Source organism: Amphiura filiformis, chromosome 3 (assembly GCF_039555335.1).
Source record: "Amphiura filiformis chromosome 3, Afil_fr2py, whole genome shotgun sequence".
NCBI classification, from domain to species: domain Eukaryota; kingdom Metazoa; phylum Echinodermata; class Ophiuroidea; order Amphilepidida; family Amphiuridae; genus Amphiura; species Amphiura filiformis.
Window position 1 is genome coordinate 74,276,545 of NC_092630.1, and position 15,801 is coordinate 74,292,345.

The 15,801-nt window shown below is 36.1% G+C and overlaps 1 protein-coding gene across 1 annotated transcript in view; it reads right to left on the reverse strand.

Annotated features, from left to right (window-relative positions):
• Positions 1-260: 260 nt before the first annotated feature.
• Positions 261-15,801, reverse strand: part of LOC140149107 (extracellular calcium-sensing receptor-like) — a 70,011-nt gene continuing 54,470 nt past the window's right edge. The window contains 2 exon segments of the mRNA XM_072171276.1: positions 261-3,154; positions 3,157-3,315. Coding sequence (XP_072027377.1) covers positions 2,295-3,154; positions 3,157-3,315 — 1,019 coding nt within the window. The 3' untranslated portion in view covers positions 261-2,294.

Consider the following 15,801-nt stretch of genomic DNA (forward strand, 5'->3'; position numbering starts at 1 on the left):
TTTGAAAATGGTGCGCTACTGATCCAGCGTTACGATGAAAAGTGTAAAAACACCTACTTTCTTTTAGAATCATATAACTTCTGAATAGAATGTGCTATCTTTATGATCTAAAATTCTTAGAGAAGATAAAAATACTATAATTTCAAATATTTAAACAATTAACCCCAAACTGGCACCAAAAATAGTAAAACAAATCGGCAAAAATCATTTTGATACACCCTGTATGATACGACGTACTTGTGTGGCACCTAGTTTAGTATTACTTTGATTTCGTCTAGTTTTGGAGTTGTAACCGGAAATGATGCTATTAAATACCGGGGATGAATTTTCTGTCGTCTGAAATACTGGAATTAATAATAAAGCACCATAGTTGTTACCCGGCTACAATAGTATTATGCAATTATGCAAATATGCAAATTAGAGGGCGGCTTCACTATATAATATATTAGGACATATTAGAAACACTTTGACAAAGTTTCAGGGCAAAAGTATGCAAAATAAAAGTACCGTGAACATCTATGCATTGATTTTTAGCAAAATATTGGCAAAAAATTACATATTAATGAGCCTTTCCAATCCTTTTAGCTCATTATTATATTGATCATTGACAAAAACAATAGGATACAAAGAAAATATAAATTGATGTATTATGGAAACCGTATGTCCGATATGCTCCAAACAAAAGGCATACTGATCAGTGTACTTTACCCTACTCAATTAATTTATTTAAAACATGCTCTTAATTTCTAGAAAATGCCTCCAACACCACATTAAGGTCGTTGTTGTATACTTTGAAATAGTAAAATAAAAATATGGTTTTATCATAATCCATTAACGTACCAAGACGAATGATAATGTATGTCTTGGGTGCTACACTTTGTGGGTGTGAAGGTGGGTGTCAGTGTATGTAGGGGTGTATGGAGTGTTGTGAATAGATGTATGTGAGGTTTTTTAATCGTATTTGTAAGTATGTGCTGGCGCAATTTATGGGTAGGGGTGTCTGTGTGTTGTATTGGTGGGGTTTGTGTAGGGGTGGGTACGTGCAGGTGAACACGATCAAGTTTTTGGTTCTATGCTGGACTTATTGCATTGCCTCTGTCTTGGTGTAGTCTGATTTTGTCTAGTTTTAGTGTTGTGCCCGGAAAAAAGTATAATAATGCTATTATATTCCGGTAGATTTTTGTCTGAAAGTCTGAAATACTGAAATTAATTAAAAGCACCATGATATATTTTGTCCCAGGCTTTTATAATACCAATATCAAAATCAACAAAATCACAGCAGTGCACATAAGCAACATAATTTACATATTTCTTATATATATTTTTTTTTGTCGCAGAAGGAAGAAAGTTAATTTTGCATTTCAATAATCACCTAACAGCGTTTCACGGAAACCTAATATTACGCGCGGGTCAGAAATTTGACAACATAGCAGAAAATATTTTCAGACTCTTCTGAACATTTTTATATATGATTTGTTCATTTTAAATATCTGTCCTGTATGGCCTCTACACTGAGATGTGAAGCACACTATCAAGGTAGTAAAGCTTCTCATTAGTGGAACATGCTCAGTGTTACAACGTACAATCACAATGGTGGTCATCAATATCCCTGTGTCCAAAACGTAATGTTGTTGTAATCAATATACAAGAACATGATTGATGTATGGACAGCAATAGATTCACTACAATGCATGACCGGTTTCTGAAATTAACTTTTGCGTAATTATAAATATGGTTGATTTCTTACATTATATATAGTACTGTTACATTGAGAAAAACCGAATGCGTTTATGCTGAACTTCGAAAATTGTACATTATAAATATGATTATGTTAACATAAAGTTATATTCGGCACAAATATAATTTATTTCAATATATCTTGACCATATATCATTTGGCATAAAATATCAACATTTTTATGAAAATAATTCTTTACTGTTTCACTGATTGTTCAAGGAGCCCAAGCGTGATAGAATTCGTTCATGAAATGTGTATAAGAAATTCCTAAATTTTACAATATGCGTCTATGAGAAAAATGTAAAAATTTTCTTAAATATTTCTCATACAATTTATTGTTGTACACATTAAAATAATAACATAAAAAAACATGACTTAAATATTTCTCATACATTATTTTGTTGTATAGACGAAAATACAACCATGGTTTCGTGACTACTTTTGCAAAACATCCTAATTGTGACAAATTGAAGTATAATTTCCTCTCTTTTACCGCCAACTAAGATCCCTTGAATACAGAATCACGCTTGGGCCCCCTTAAACATGTTAAAGCAGATTTATTCTGAGCACGACGGTCTTCCTAAACTGTTAAGTTTATACGATGAACCCCTTAGTGTCATCTTTTCATCCATATTCACTACCAAGGAGTGATTGACTTCACTAAAGTGCATTCCACATGCTTGTCCTCTCATTGCATGTGCGGTATTTCTTTCCGGTTTGAGGAAGATAATATAGCACTTTGGTACGAACATGAAGCCTAATATAAGTGTGTCTGATATTAGAACTGTCACAATTTGCATCATAGATTGTAGCTTTCCTGTCGTAATAAAATAAGTTGGGAGGGATACAATCCAGATTATGATATAAAACAACATACACACTGTTATGTAACGAGTCTCATGAAAGTTTTCTGGAATTTTTCGCGCCTGAAATGAGAAGGTGAAGCATAAGCAGGCGATGAGTGCGTTATAACTGTACATGACAACGAAGGCAATCAAGTTGCTATGACATGACACGTAGATTTGTAAGTTAGACGTCTTGTCATCAATTTCAACTCGAGAAGGTAAAATAAGTAGATAAACCGTGACAATGATTATTTGTATTAGGCACAGAGTAACAAGAAAAGCTAGTTGAGATCCTGCGGTTCGAAATGAACGTCTCAAAAATCCTTGCTGGCGCCAGCTATTTGTGTCAAAAACTACCAGAATTCTTCTTGTTTTGATGAGAAATAACGCAATGACACCTGTATTGATGAGACTGTGTAAGGCAATTCTGACATTACATGACCAATCAGAAGGCATACCAATGTAAAAAAGAGGTTCTAAGTAGGCAAGAACAAGTAGGCATAGCAAGGAGTAACTGAGCTCTCTATTGGAGGCACGCACAATTGGACTTTGGTGATGAATGGTAAAATTGCCGTCATCCCAAAGGTACAAAGAACACCCAGAGAACACACAGTTAGACATATTAGTGTTGTTGGTTCGTTCCATTCTAGAAGATCCAATGTTTTCGGAAGGCATGCTGTATGTTCTGCATTTGACCAGGTTCCTTCTGGACATGATTCACAGATAGACTTACCTGTAGAAAAGGATGAACAAGAATATTTGAAAACGAATTAATGATGTAATTTTGCATTTTGTAGAAGCACGAAGAGAAGAAGTAGAACAATATGAGGAACAAGAGCAAGAAAGATGAAAAGTAAAAGATGATGATGAAGAAGGTTGTAAATGAAGATTGACGAAGAAGAGGAAGAAGAAGATTTAAGAAAAGGAGAAAATTGGAGACGGAGAAGATTGAAGAATAAAATTTAAAAAGAAGAAGAAGAAGAAGCAGAAGAAGCAGAAGAGGGACAGAAGAAGAAGAAGGAGAAGAAGAATTTAATCATATTATTATTATCATAAAGACTTTTATACAAAGCTAGCATCGTGTTGTAATTACTTTGCGGTTGCGGTAGAGCCTCACAATGTAGATGAACAAGAAATATCTGGGACACTCTTTCCCCTGACTCTTTAGTTGCAATTCAGATGCATAATAACCTAACATACTGACGTATGTTAGGTTATACACTTCACTAATGGGGCACATTGTCGATCGCCCTGATAGCTTCATGGCAGAAATCCCCATGATGGTAAGTCGAATCCACTAGTTCTTCAACAGCCACGCATTTTCATTTTGTTCCGACCTGTTAAATAGTTTTGAGACTATGGGCCGAGGGACCTCCGACTAAGGCTATTGACTGACCTCTTTTAGACTAACTCCACTAGTCTACACTGCTCATGTACTCCATATATTAAATTTTTTGGATGGAATTTCTTTATGATCACATAGACTGTACCTTTGTCTTTCAAACGACATTATGTGAAAATGATGCCATATACCATGTATACCTGATTACGTAACAGCATTAGCATAAAATCTATAGACTAGGGACAATGCCAAATCGCGCAAAAGGCTGGCCTTTTAAATTAAAGAAAGGCATGTGTTTAGAATGTTCGATAACAGCAAAAGTACATGGTGCATATGGCTAGTATGGGGAAGGAATAAACACTAGGTTCTGGGTCTTGAATATCAGACTTGCCATTAAACTTGAGTGGAAATGGAGCGTCTTGCTTTTTAGGACTTGAAGGAAAGCAACATTATTCTGCAAAATGGTAAAAATGAAAATGCAGTTATTACAAATGACGTTAATTATCTCCAAAATGAAACAGATTAAAGTATAATGACTGGTCACATGTGAGTGCTCAGCACGATGATTACTGATGCAAACCAAACAATAATCTGCGCATGCGTAGGTGGAATGACTGATACAATATGCTGGAAATCTGAGACGAATATATCAGCTGGAAATGTATGAAAATACGGAAGACTCCTGTTTTAATGTTTGGGGATTATTCAACAGAACTGGCAAAAAACAAATTCCACGTTTGATATTGTTGGCAATATCAAAATGTTTATAGAAAGAAAAGCCTTGTCAAAAATAACACATTATTTGACCACACATTATACATAAACCATTTGTAAACTAAAACCTTTCCAGCCCAACAAAGATGGTTTTATGAGTTTTGAAGTTTGTGTTCTACTACTATTCCAAAATGCAGCACTCACCATACTTTAATTCCTGATAAAATCTAGAATATACAACAATACCTCATTTCAGCCTCCTATCTCCCTTAACAAAAAACGGCTCGCTGTAGACATTGATTTTATGCTAATGCTGTTACGTAATCAAGTGTGGGATATAATTTTTACATGTGTTGTTTGAAAGACTAAGGTACAGTGTTTATATGATCATAGAGAAATGCCAAGAAAATAACCCATATAATGGGGTTACAAGTCAACTCTCAATACATTCTGATCGCCCTCGTAGCAGTAAATATAGGAAATAATATCCTTAATAAGGTAACTTCAATATAAGCTCATTAATCCCATAGCATCATAACATATCACTGAACATGCTGTAATGATGTCCCAAAAGTATTCGTTTTAATATTCATACTTTTAAGAATATTGCAAACATCACATGGGCTTTGACTAACTAGACTGCGCCAAGCAACTTCCTCTTATAAAGCCATTTGACATGTTCGATACCCCAGTGCAGCAAACATGATGACAACCTTTAAGCGTCGTTTTTAAAGTAAATAGAGACTTTGCGAAATGAAGTTTGAAACTTTACTGGAACTTTAACGGCAACTTCAAAAATATCGATTGAATTTCTTGCTCAAATTCACTTCAAAGCGAACGTCAGATTGGTTTCTGTACCAACAGCGTCTTGTTGTTTAAACTAGGGGAAGTGTATCAATGGGTGATCAAAAGAAGGGTATGTAAAAGCGACTGCAACAAATTTCTCCGTTTTGTTCGCTGAAGTGCTTTGTTGGTAACACTTCAATACAATTGGCGCTTAGTTTGAATAAACATGGATTACATCTCTAGGCGATGACCAATGCAATGGGAATTAGGCCTATGTTATGAGATATACGCTAATATTATACTTCTAAACATGTTTCAATTAAATATTCTTGTGATAGGCCTATATTATTATCCCGGATTATTATAATAAAAGTTCAATTATTCCAGTAAACGTTAGCTTTGTCAATTCTATATTTCCATTAGAACACAAAGCGTAACGCCCATTTTTAATCTGTTTGCTCTCCCTAACACCCCCCACCACCACCACCTCTCCATATCCTCCCCTCCCTCCATCTATTCATCTATCCTCGCTCTCTCAAACTGAATCGGGGTACACAAGGTAGGTCTAAATGAATAAAATAAATAATAAAATAAAATACCTGAACAGTACAAGCATCTTTGGTTATATAGAGGTGTAATTATAAGACACGCAACGTTGTAAAATAATGTTCACAGTAGCTGCAATTCGCAGAAGTTTAGTACACTGCTGGGTCCCGTAAAATCAGGCCATTTTTACGGGAACTTAATCCTCTTGGCGTTGAAGTCAAGGCAAAACTTGGTTCCACAAACTGATTTGGTGTACGTCATGAGCACACACAAAAGTATATATCAAGTGTGACGTTTGGAACAAAAATTATTTTGATTTAATTCAATCAGTAATTTTCAGCAACATGTGGCATGTTTTTTACCCAAACCAAATTAGATTTCCAATAATTGGTCTATTAACTAGATAATACATAAGTGGTAATTATGTAGTCTATGAGGAAATATGCAAACTATTGTTCTAAATTATGACGTATTTTCATCATAATTTACGGCACACTATAGACGAATCCAAGTAGCCAAGTCATGGTCAGGATTTGGTCGGACATCTTTGGGTAGCCGCTAGCACCAACCTGGTGCTTTGAGCGTCCAATTGTACAAATAAAAGCCGCCTAACACCTAGAGAAGATGCAAGGACGAGGAGGGTTAATAGAATAATAGCTAATAATATATATATAATGGAGATAATTCCGCAGGTAATCCCGTCGCATCTATTCATACATAGTCCTTTTGTTCGCAAGTACATCAATGCATAGATACCGCGTGTAGTTAATCCTATTATTATGTCACTTCAACAGCGAATAGACCATGCTGTGTGTTTTGTCGAAGGGAACTGTATTGTGTTATTCTTTTGTCTGCCTCTGTTTTCGCGGAAGGTGTAAAACGGGTGATGGAATGCAGTTTAAAATTTCCGCCAAGGCCGAATCATTTCACATTTTGAGTGCATTGCAGCCGACGGCTACCCAACTAAAGGCTGCTAGTCAGGTGTAGGAATGCGTGAATTTGGATTCCTCTATAGATTCTCGCGTTAACTTTTACTTCAAGCGGCTTTAATGGCAGAGTGGTTTTGAATACATAATCCTCTATAATCCTCTAGACGTTAAAGTTTGTGGTTTCAAACTTCATTTTGCAAAGTCTCTATAGAGAGTTCCCGTGTTTTCAAGCGGAACGGACTACAATAGTGTTTATAACGTGATTCGTACCGCCGTATTCCTCATTCCTTTGATTTGGTCAATGACCCTATTGGTGCCACATTCTACAAAATAACATTTGCTAATTATTGCGCGAGTGTTGGTATTCTGAAAATTGTAAACGGAGTTTAGGTTTCCCTCCAAGATGGCGGGTAACCCAAAACACGGGAACTCTCTATTGTCTAATGACGCAGCCTTTCCCACTCCTCTTTTCATTTCAAAGCATTATGTGCTTTCGAATTCTCCATTACGAACACTGCAGCTCTTTCTGTGTACTGCAAATTAAACCATTCTGGGGGGTAAAATTGAGCCCAAGGTCATACAAGAGAATTGGCACATGCACTCATTAAGGGTTACTTATTATGTAAACTCGTTAGCCAAATTAAAATCCAAGATGGCTGCCATGTTTTAAGATAGCCACCACTAAAAATTACAACAAGTTGCCATAGACGGAGTGACCAACTCTAATGAGCTGTGACATCATCACCCAATGTACATCTCGCCGTCCACAGCCAATACAATTGGACATGACATATCATTAATTTATACTCAATGCGATAGAAAAGGATTCCATAGTGTATTTACTAAGCAAATAACCAGTTCCTTGCTCCACGGTGAACTAACCCTTAATTAATAGTCTTCCCAATTTTACGCGTAGAGGGCCACACTCTACATACCTCAGTAAACATCTAAAGAGAAGAGAAGCTGTAAATTTGTGTAATGAGCACTATTGGCCTGTTTGGACATTATAGCCAATATGCATGATATTTATGAATATTTCAAGGTACATGAAGGGAAAATATCCGGATGGTGTCCAAATTTGGCTCGAATATTCCTTATGGTCGATACTACGAGTGAGTTTCATATTTTTATGAAAGAACCGTAGTATGAATGGTAACAATGGCATTATCGGGCCTTGTTTCACTACAAAACAGTGAAAATGCTTGAAATTACATCGGTAAGTGTGTTGGCTTTTGAATTTTTATGGGGTTTCTTTTGCATGAAATATGAAGATAACATATTCAAATCAATATCAATTGTGATATTTTGGCCTAAATACATTAAATGAACAAATTTTGTTTAGCAAGATACTGCTTTCGAAAGGACCGAATACGTGCAGTTGACCTTGAGTATATGATTATTACGTAGTCAATTCACCACACACGGTTGAATAGGAGATGTTCTCCAACTTTTTCCAATGATTACAAATATTCATGTTACAAGGGATCAAATGACCAGACAAGCACCAAAATTTACAGTTACCCTCCCTTTGAATCATTTATTAAGAAAAAATGTTAACCGATTCAAAATCAAAGATTGCCGCCACTTTTAAGATGACCACCCCTAAATTACAAATATCAATATTACAAAGGATTAAAAAATCATACAAGCACTAAAATTTGCAGTGAACCTCCTCTTCAATCCCTTAGGACACCCACATAAGACAATTGAAAATATAAGATGGTCGCCTTTAGTATTAATATTTATCAATTATTGGTTGCCATATTCAAAATGGCGGCCGTTTCTTGATAAGTGATTCACAGGGAGGTTAACTGCAAATTGTGGTGCTTGAATGACCTTTCAATCCTTTGTAACTTAGGTACGGCCATCTTTAAAATGGCGACCATCTTGGATTTTGTATCTGCTAATAATATTTCAGAGTAACTGCAAATTTTGGTATTTGTCTGGTCATTTAATCCCTTGTAATATTAATGTTGTCATTTAGTGGCGGTCATCTTATAAAATGGCTTGAATTTTAATTTCGGTAACGGGTGTTTCCTAATCAGGAACCCATAAGGAGTGTATGTGTAAATTTTGTTGCTTGTATGACATTGCGTTCGGCTGTGTCTCTAATCTGCAGAATTACTATGATGCATCTGGAAAAGCCCATTTTAAGTAGTTATCCCCGGATAGTGATCTCATCGTCATCGGATGTGCCGACCGAGTCAAAAGCCTTTTTGTACTCAACAAAGTCAATTAAGGCTATGAACATACACTGGAATAATAGGCATTACCATAATAATCGACTAAATATTCTAATTCAAATCATGCAAATGGCGAATGTAAGTTTCCCAACACTCCATTGAGTGAGTATTGTGCTTGAAATTTTATCTACTTATCTAATAGATGTGGCATTCACGTATGTTAATACTGAATGGTGATTGAAACACATTTTATAATTTATCCATCAAACTTGTTTTTATGGGCCGCACAACTATTACGAGTATCTATTATATATACTCATCAATTATTTTTAACTGTCAAATTTGATAAAAGGTTTTTTTTAGTTTTAGAATCACATGTGTGTTGTTGTCTCAATGGCTTTCACGCTTGCGACGTATACATTTCAAAATTTAAAGCAAGTGAAGCGCAATTTTGGAAATAGATTTGCATGAGGAATACTTCATTCTGGACTGCACACGCGTGCGGGCGAACACCTCCATCTCATCCTCAACCACCCCCTTACATCCCCCAACACACACCCACCCCACCACCATACATCTTTTTCAGACACGTTCAAATCCAATTTCATTTTAGGTGTGAAAAGGTGAAACAATATAAAAAAAATACTTGTTTTAGGATTAAAATCTTTCAGAGAAAGAAACACTCAAATTATATAGAATCAAATCAAGAAATTTACATTTCTAATTTTGTTGAACAAATATCTGATTAATTCTTAACCTCGGTTAAGCTAAACAACATGCTTTCTTATATCACTGCAATTGTCCTCTTCTATCTAAAGTAGATGCCGATTTCCATTTGTAATTTAATACGCTCTTTCTTTCTTTTTTAATTTACACTTAATGCAGGCATAATAGGGAATGATATTTAAATCAATCTGTTACAACGCTATGCAACTTATAATATGTAAATATAAATTCCCTTGAATAGAAAAGAAACACTAAATTTGATTTAACTATTATATGTTATATGTTTGGAATACTTTACCATAAACCATTTCATTCTCGAAACAATAGCGTATAATTTATTAATAAAGTTGTACAGTACTGCAGCTGCTGCCCGAAGTCTTATTTATGTACTTTTTATTTTCAATTATTGAAAAAAAATGAGAACGAATTTTAAAATCGGAATTAAAGCCATATTATAACATTTTCAAACAAAATAGATTAGCAATTCTTTGCCATAAAATGTTAGCTTTTACTGTCAGATATATCCCTTTTAATTTGGAGCAGAACAACTACAGCAAAGCAAGGAAAATTGGAATTTACTACCAGCGCACATGTCGCCAATACGTACCACTCCTTCGGTCATGTTGTGGTACGACCCTTTGTTGTGTATATCACCCGCATCCCGCACGCCGTACGTATATGGCAAGCCAAGGGGTCCAAAAGCGTGGAACTGCTACGCGTAGCTTCTTTCTCGTTACGAGCAGCTGTTTGACCAATCAAAATAGTCCAATTTAATCACGTGGTTGGGTCGTAAGCTGCGCGTAGTATAGTGCTAGGTATCCTCTTTCACAATTATTATCTTGTAATTAATTTACGGAATTAGCATAGATAACGAGCGGGTAAGGAGGCCAAATCACAGCACGTGTCAAGAGAACATGTTGCTAATGCCTGGCTAAAATGACACGAAGCATATTTTATATGTTTCCAAGTTTACACCGTGTTTAATAGCAAGTAACTTTATATTCGGGCTGTATTAGCGGTGCAGGGGATATGAAGGTCAAACAACAACTACTACTGATGTAAAGCGCTGTGTAAAGATATTGCAGGGAAAGCGATATCACATGTCACTGTGTAAATATGGAGAGAGTAAAATGGGTCATCATTTTTTTCGGAACGGGGGGGTCCTAAATTTACAAAAAGTCGGCGTCAATAAAATTGCGGCCCTCACTATTTCGGTATCAAAATGTTATGACCCCCGACTCCCACCACCGATACACCTTACCCCTAGACAGGCTAAAATTGTATTGAAATCAGTCTTTTGAATACAATAAACACACTATCTGTAGTCATCTTGTGACTCCTACATTTTGTCATTATCAATTTATGACCCCCTCCCCCTTATTTTTCTTTCCAAAAAGTATGACCCCTATATTTGGGATCCCTTCCGAAGAAAATGATAGCCCCTAAATATAGAACAATCATCATTCTGTTCAGATATTACTTTAATAGCACCTATACCATTTTTTGCTGATATACTACAGATATTTTCATTTACAAAAATTAACAACGTAATATTTGTGAGAGAGGATGTTTACATCAGCTCCACGTGTTTAAAACCGCGAATCTGATTGGTTAATAAGCTGCACGTAACGAGAAAGAAGCTACGCGTAGCAGTTCCACGCTTTTGGACCCCTTGGCTTGCCATATACGTAGTGTGTTTTATTCAAAATCTCGGATTTTGACAAAACTACAGCACCTAGAGTCTTGATTTTTGCAGGGTATATTGGTTTAATAAAGTACAATTTAATCGTGTAAAAAAGGAATTTTAAAAATTCAGTGAGGGCGTCTTCCTCAGTAAATGTTATAATATGGCTTTAAGCACTGTACCTTCTTCTTCGAACTACGTTTTCGATCAAACGATAACTCTTATTGATTACTTCCATTTTAAAAGATTTAAAGAGAGTTGAGAGTGCTAAGGCCTGTCATATAAGTTGATATAAGTAAAAGTGCCATTACATCTACATCTAAGCACTGTACCTTCTTCTTCGAACTACGTTTTCGATGAAATGATAACACTTACCGATTACTTCCATTTTAAAAGATTAAAGAGAGTTGAGAGTACTTAGAACTGCCATATAAGTTGATATAACTAAAAGTACCATTACATCTACATTATTACACCTATCTATATCATGCTTGGAACATTTTATGGCAAGTCTCTTCTTGCTGACCAACACGCCTGTAATTCGTATCAACAGCACAACTTGACGTCCCATGAGCCATTGATTACTCAATGCCTCTAAGCAAAGACAGAAGGTGAACAACCAGATAATACCGTAAGACCGCCTAGATACAACTTCTTGTTTATGACAAAAGGTTGTTGCAAGATATTTAAAGCAAAAAAACAGACCCACGAAACAGATATGAAATACAGGTACTTGTACAATTTACTATATAAATAAAAAAAAAAGTCTACGAGCACCAGAAAGCGGCAGACCCATAGCCAGGATTGTTTTGGCAGTGGGTACGGAATTTCCGAACTGTGGACCTCCACCCACACGGGCGGGTAACCGGGTACCCGAAATTGCAATTTTTGTTAAGTTATTTATTTTTTCGGTTTTGTAGTGTCCCTGGAGCTAGATCTAAATGCTAGGATCATTCATGGTTGACCTAAAAAATATTGCACGATGTTTTGTGTTTTTAATATAAAATTTGATTATTTGTATTCATGTCATACTCTATTATTAATGATATCAAAATGCATTGAATTTGAATGCGAACTCACCCGAAAATCCCTGGCTTAATTGGGTCCCCCTTAGGTCTATCCCACCTAAAATGTGAAATGATGTGGCCTTGGCGGGATATTAAACTGCATTCCATCACCCGTGTTACACGTAGACAATAGAATGATGAAAGTTTACAACACAATACAATTCAACATTGATTTTTTAGCGGATTTAATCCACCCAATTGGGCAGTAACAACACCAGTTTGGTGCAGACGGGACCCAGTAATGGCCGACTAAATTCTGACCATCACTTGGCTCGTTGGATTCGTCTATATGATGAACAAAGAATGCAAACCTAAATTACCTGATACATATGTATATATAATCGAATGAGTAGGATTCGAAACATAAACATACAAATAGGAAGGACATGCTGTATAGCTTTGTATAGTGTCAATTTTGAGACTATTTTGAGTTTTGACCTCTGTGTGAACTTTGGCACTCAATATCTCAAATTGCTCAATTGGTCCGAACATACGAGGGTGATTCAAAAAGTTCTACCTCCATCGTCATATCGCGGTTATCTTAAATGCCAGGAAGTTGAAATTACTAATGATTATACTCTTAAATATTGGCTACAAAATAATAGTTATTTGATTAAAATGTGATTTATGGTTGTTAAGATGTGTTGATTAAAGATTTGGTACGTCGGAAACGGACTGAAAAGAAAGGCTAATTTTGAAGAGGTAGGTAGGCCACATCTATGTGGAAATCATTGCAGATTTATTTCTGAAAATGATTAAATTGCTATATTTTTGTTCAAATAATGTAATCAATATCTAATGCTTGCAGGTAGTACAGTTTTTCTAGGTATCGTGTTTTTTGCTCAGCAAAAGCAATACATGTTCAGGATAGCCTTCATATTGACCATTTTCTATAGGTTGTTGACTTTGATCGGGTGAGCACTTGTTGGGTTTTTACTTTGGTCATAAGTTAAAATCAAATAAATCTTATGCACATTTTTGTGTTTTGTACGCATATACAAGGTTATTAACAAATTGTTCATCTTATTTCTACATCAAGATGCACCCGTTGCTTAAAATAAGGACGAAATTACACATTACCCTTAAACATTATGGTCTAGTCGGAATCTGGCAAATTTCACTAACATTTGTTTGTCTGTTGAACCCTTCGCGGATCAGGATGAGAGGAATGAATAAGACCATGAACCGAGACGAGGGCACCTACAATCTGAGTAATATCTAAAACCCTCTAAAGAGCGACATAGGGTCTGGCATCACTGGTTACCGCCGTAGCAAATCTTCACAACTCTGAAGAAATCCGACTGATCTAGGCGGATGAAACGTCCTTTAGTGAGTTTTTTACCACCATTTCTCCACTAATCTATTGGTTTTGTAGAAACAATCTGTAATATTTGAACAATAACAAACCTGGTGAATCTCTACAATGATTTAAGGAACTATTGTCAGATTGTCACTAAAATGTATAATGGCGTCCTCTGATGCCAAATGTTCAGGTAAAAGTGAAAGAGTCGAAGCGGCAAAATCAATGTAAAAGTCTTCTCCTAGGTTAATAAAACTCACAAATTGAGGGCAATTTCCCCAAAGTGTCACCATATTATGAAATAATGGCACAGTTGGTGTGGATAACCGGTTAATGTCTCTTGTAAAACCCTTCAAATTAAATGTAAACATTTAAAATAGGACAGCCTAAATCAGGAGCTTACTTTAGGGTAAACCTGATCATTCCCTTGGAAATACGCTATATGTAGTATTAGCCAAAATTAAACAATAATTATTAGGTACTCAATTATTCAGGTGGTTTTATCGCGTCTTATTCTGTTATTTCCCGGTGAGTTGACAAATTCACGGAGGCTATAAACTTGTATCAGAATAATACTTATTATTGCAACATGCAATGATTCCGTGCCTTTAAAGGTTTCTTGTTAAAAAACCCAAAGCGATCAAGGTCACATTGCTCTTTTTTGGTCAACCCACCATTGCATACTTCAGACAGATATTATTAATTGGACCATATTCAGTCCCAGAACAACGCCAAATATGGATTAAAAGACCTTTGACCTTGGATGTACAACAGCATGTTATGATCTAATGGGAAACTGTGCACATCAACAAACACCATTTCTATCAAAAGGCAACAGGCCGATATAATTTGAAACCACATAAATTACTAGAGTTGGTTCTTCTCTTGGATTTGGACCAAGCTTTAGAATATCGACTGTTGCGTTTTGAAATAAAACAAACCAGAAATTTATCACCCATTGTAAAAGATATGGCACATGTACCGAATACATGTACATACATTGGCTGACCTTGTGGATTTCCTGGCCCAGCCATGCTAACCACATAAGGAGATTATACGATTAACCTAGTGCAGCTATTGTCATAGCAGGGTATTATTATGTAATACTCCTGATCCATATTTGGCGTTCTCTTGGACTGATATTTATACCTTCCCTTTTATTTACTTTTTTATAATCACAAAAAAAAAAGTTTTGGGAAATATTTGGTTTACTTTACACAATATCTCTAATGAATGTATACTGTTACACTGTATACCAACATTTCCCAAGTTGTGGCTACAATGAGCTAAACTTTTGTGAGTATTTTGAAGTAGGACTATATAGAACTAGACTGGACTGGTTTCTGCATTGGATAATTTTTCAAATATACAAACAAACAAACAAACACCCGGGAATCTAGAGCTAGCAGACGACCACCATCATTATCTGTCAGTCATGTGGTCTAATTTTTACCTCTCAAGCGGAACGCCGGTGGTGTCGACGCGTACCGGCCGGTATTCTGGAGGTTGAGAAGCAATGTTAAGAGGCGTTCAGCCATAATCCCACAGATGGTAGGTTCGCGCCACTGTCTTCTTGAACAAGCACGTGTACATGTGGTGTGAATCTGCGGTTTTCGTAGGTTTTAACAGAGTGAACCAGACTGACTAGTTAAAACAAGTTAAACGAGATGGACTAGCTTATACTAGTCGAGCAAACTAGTCGAGCATGACTAGGAAAAGCTAATCCACCATCTGGAGTAGCTTTTCCCCAGTCGTATACTAGTCGAGCAGGCTTGACTAGCTTAAAGCCAGCCGAAAGCCAGTCAAGCAAAACTAGTCAAGCAAGACCGACTGGGGAAAAGCTAGTCGAGTGACTAGCCTAAACTATCCATCTAGCTTGACCAGGTAAAAGCTAGTCCAAATAAGCACCACTTTGACTAGGTTTTGCCTAGTTGGGCTTTCC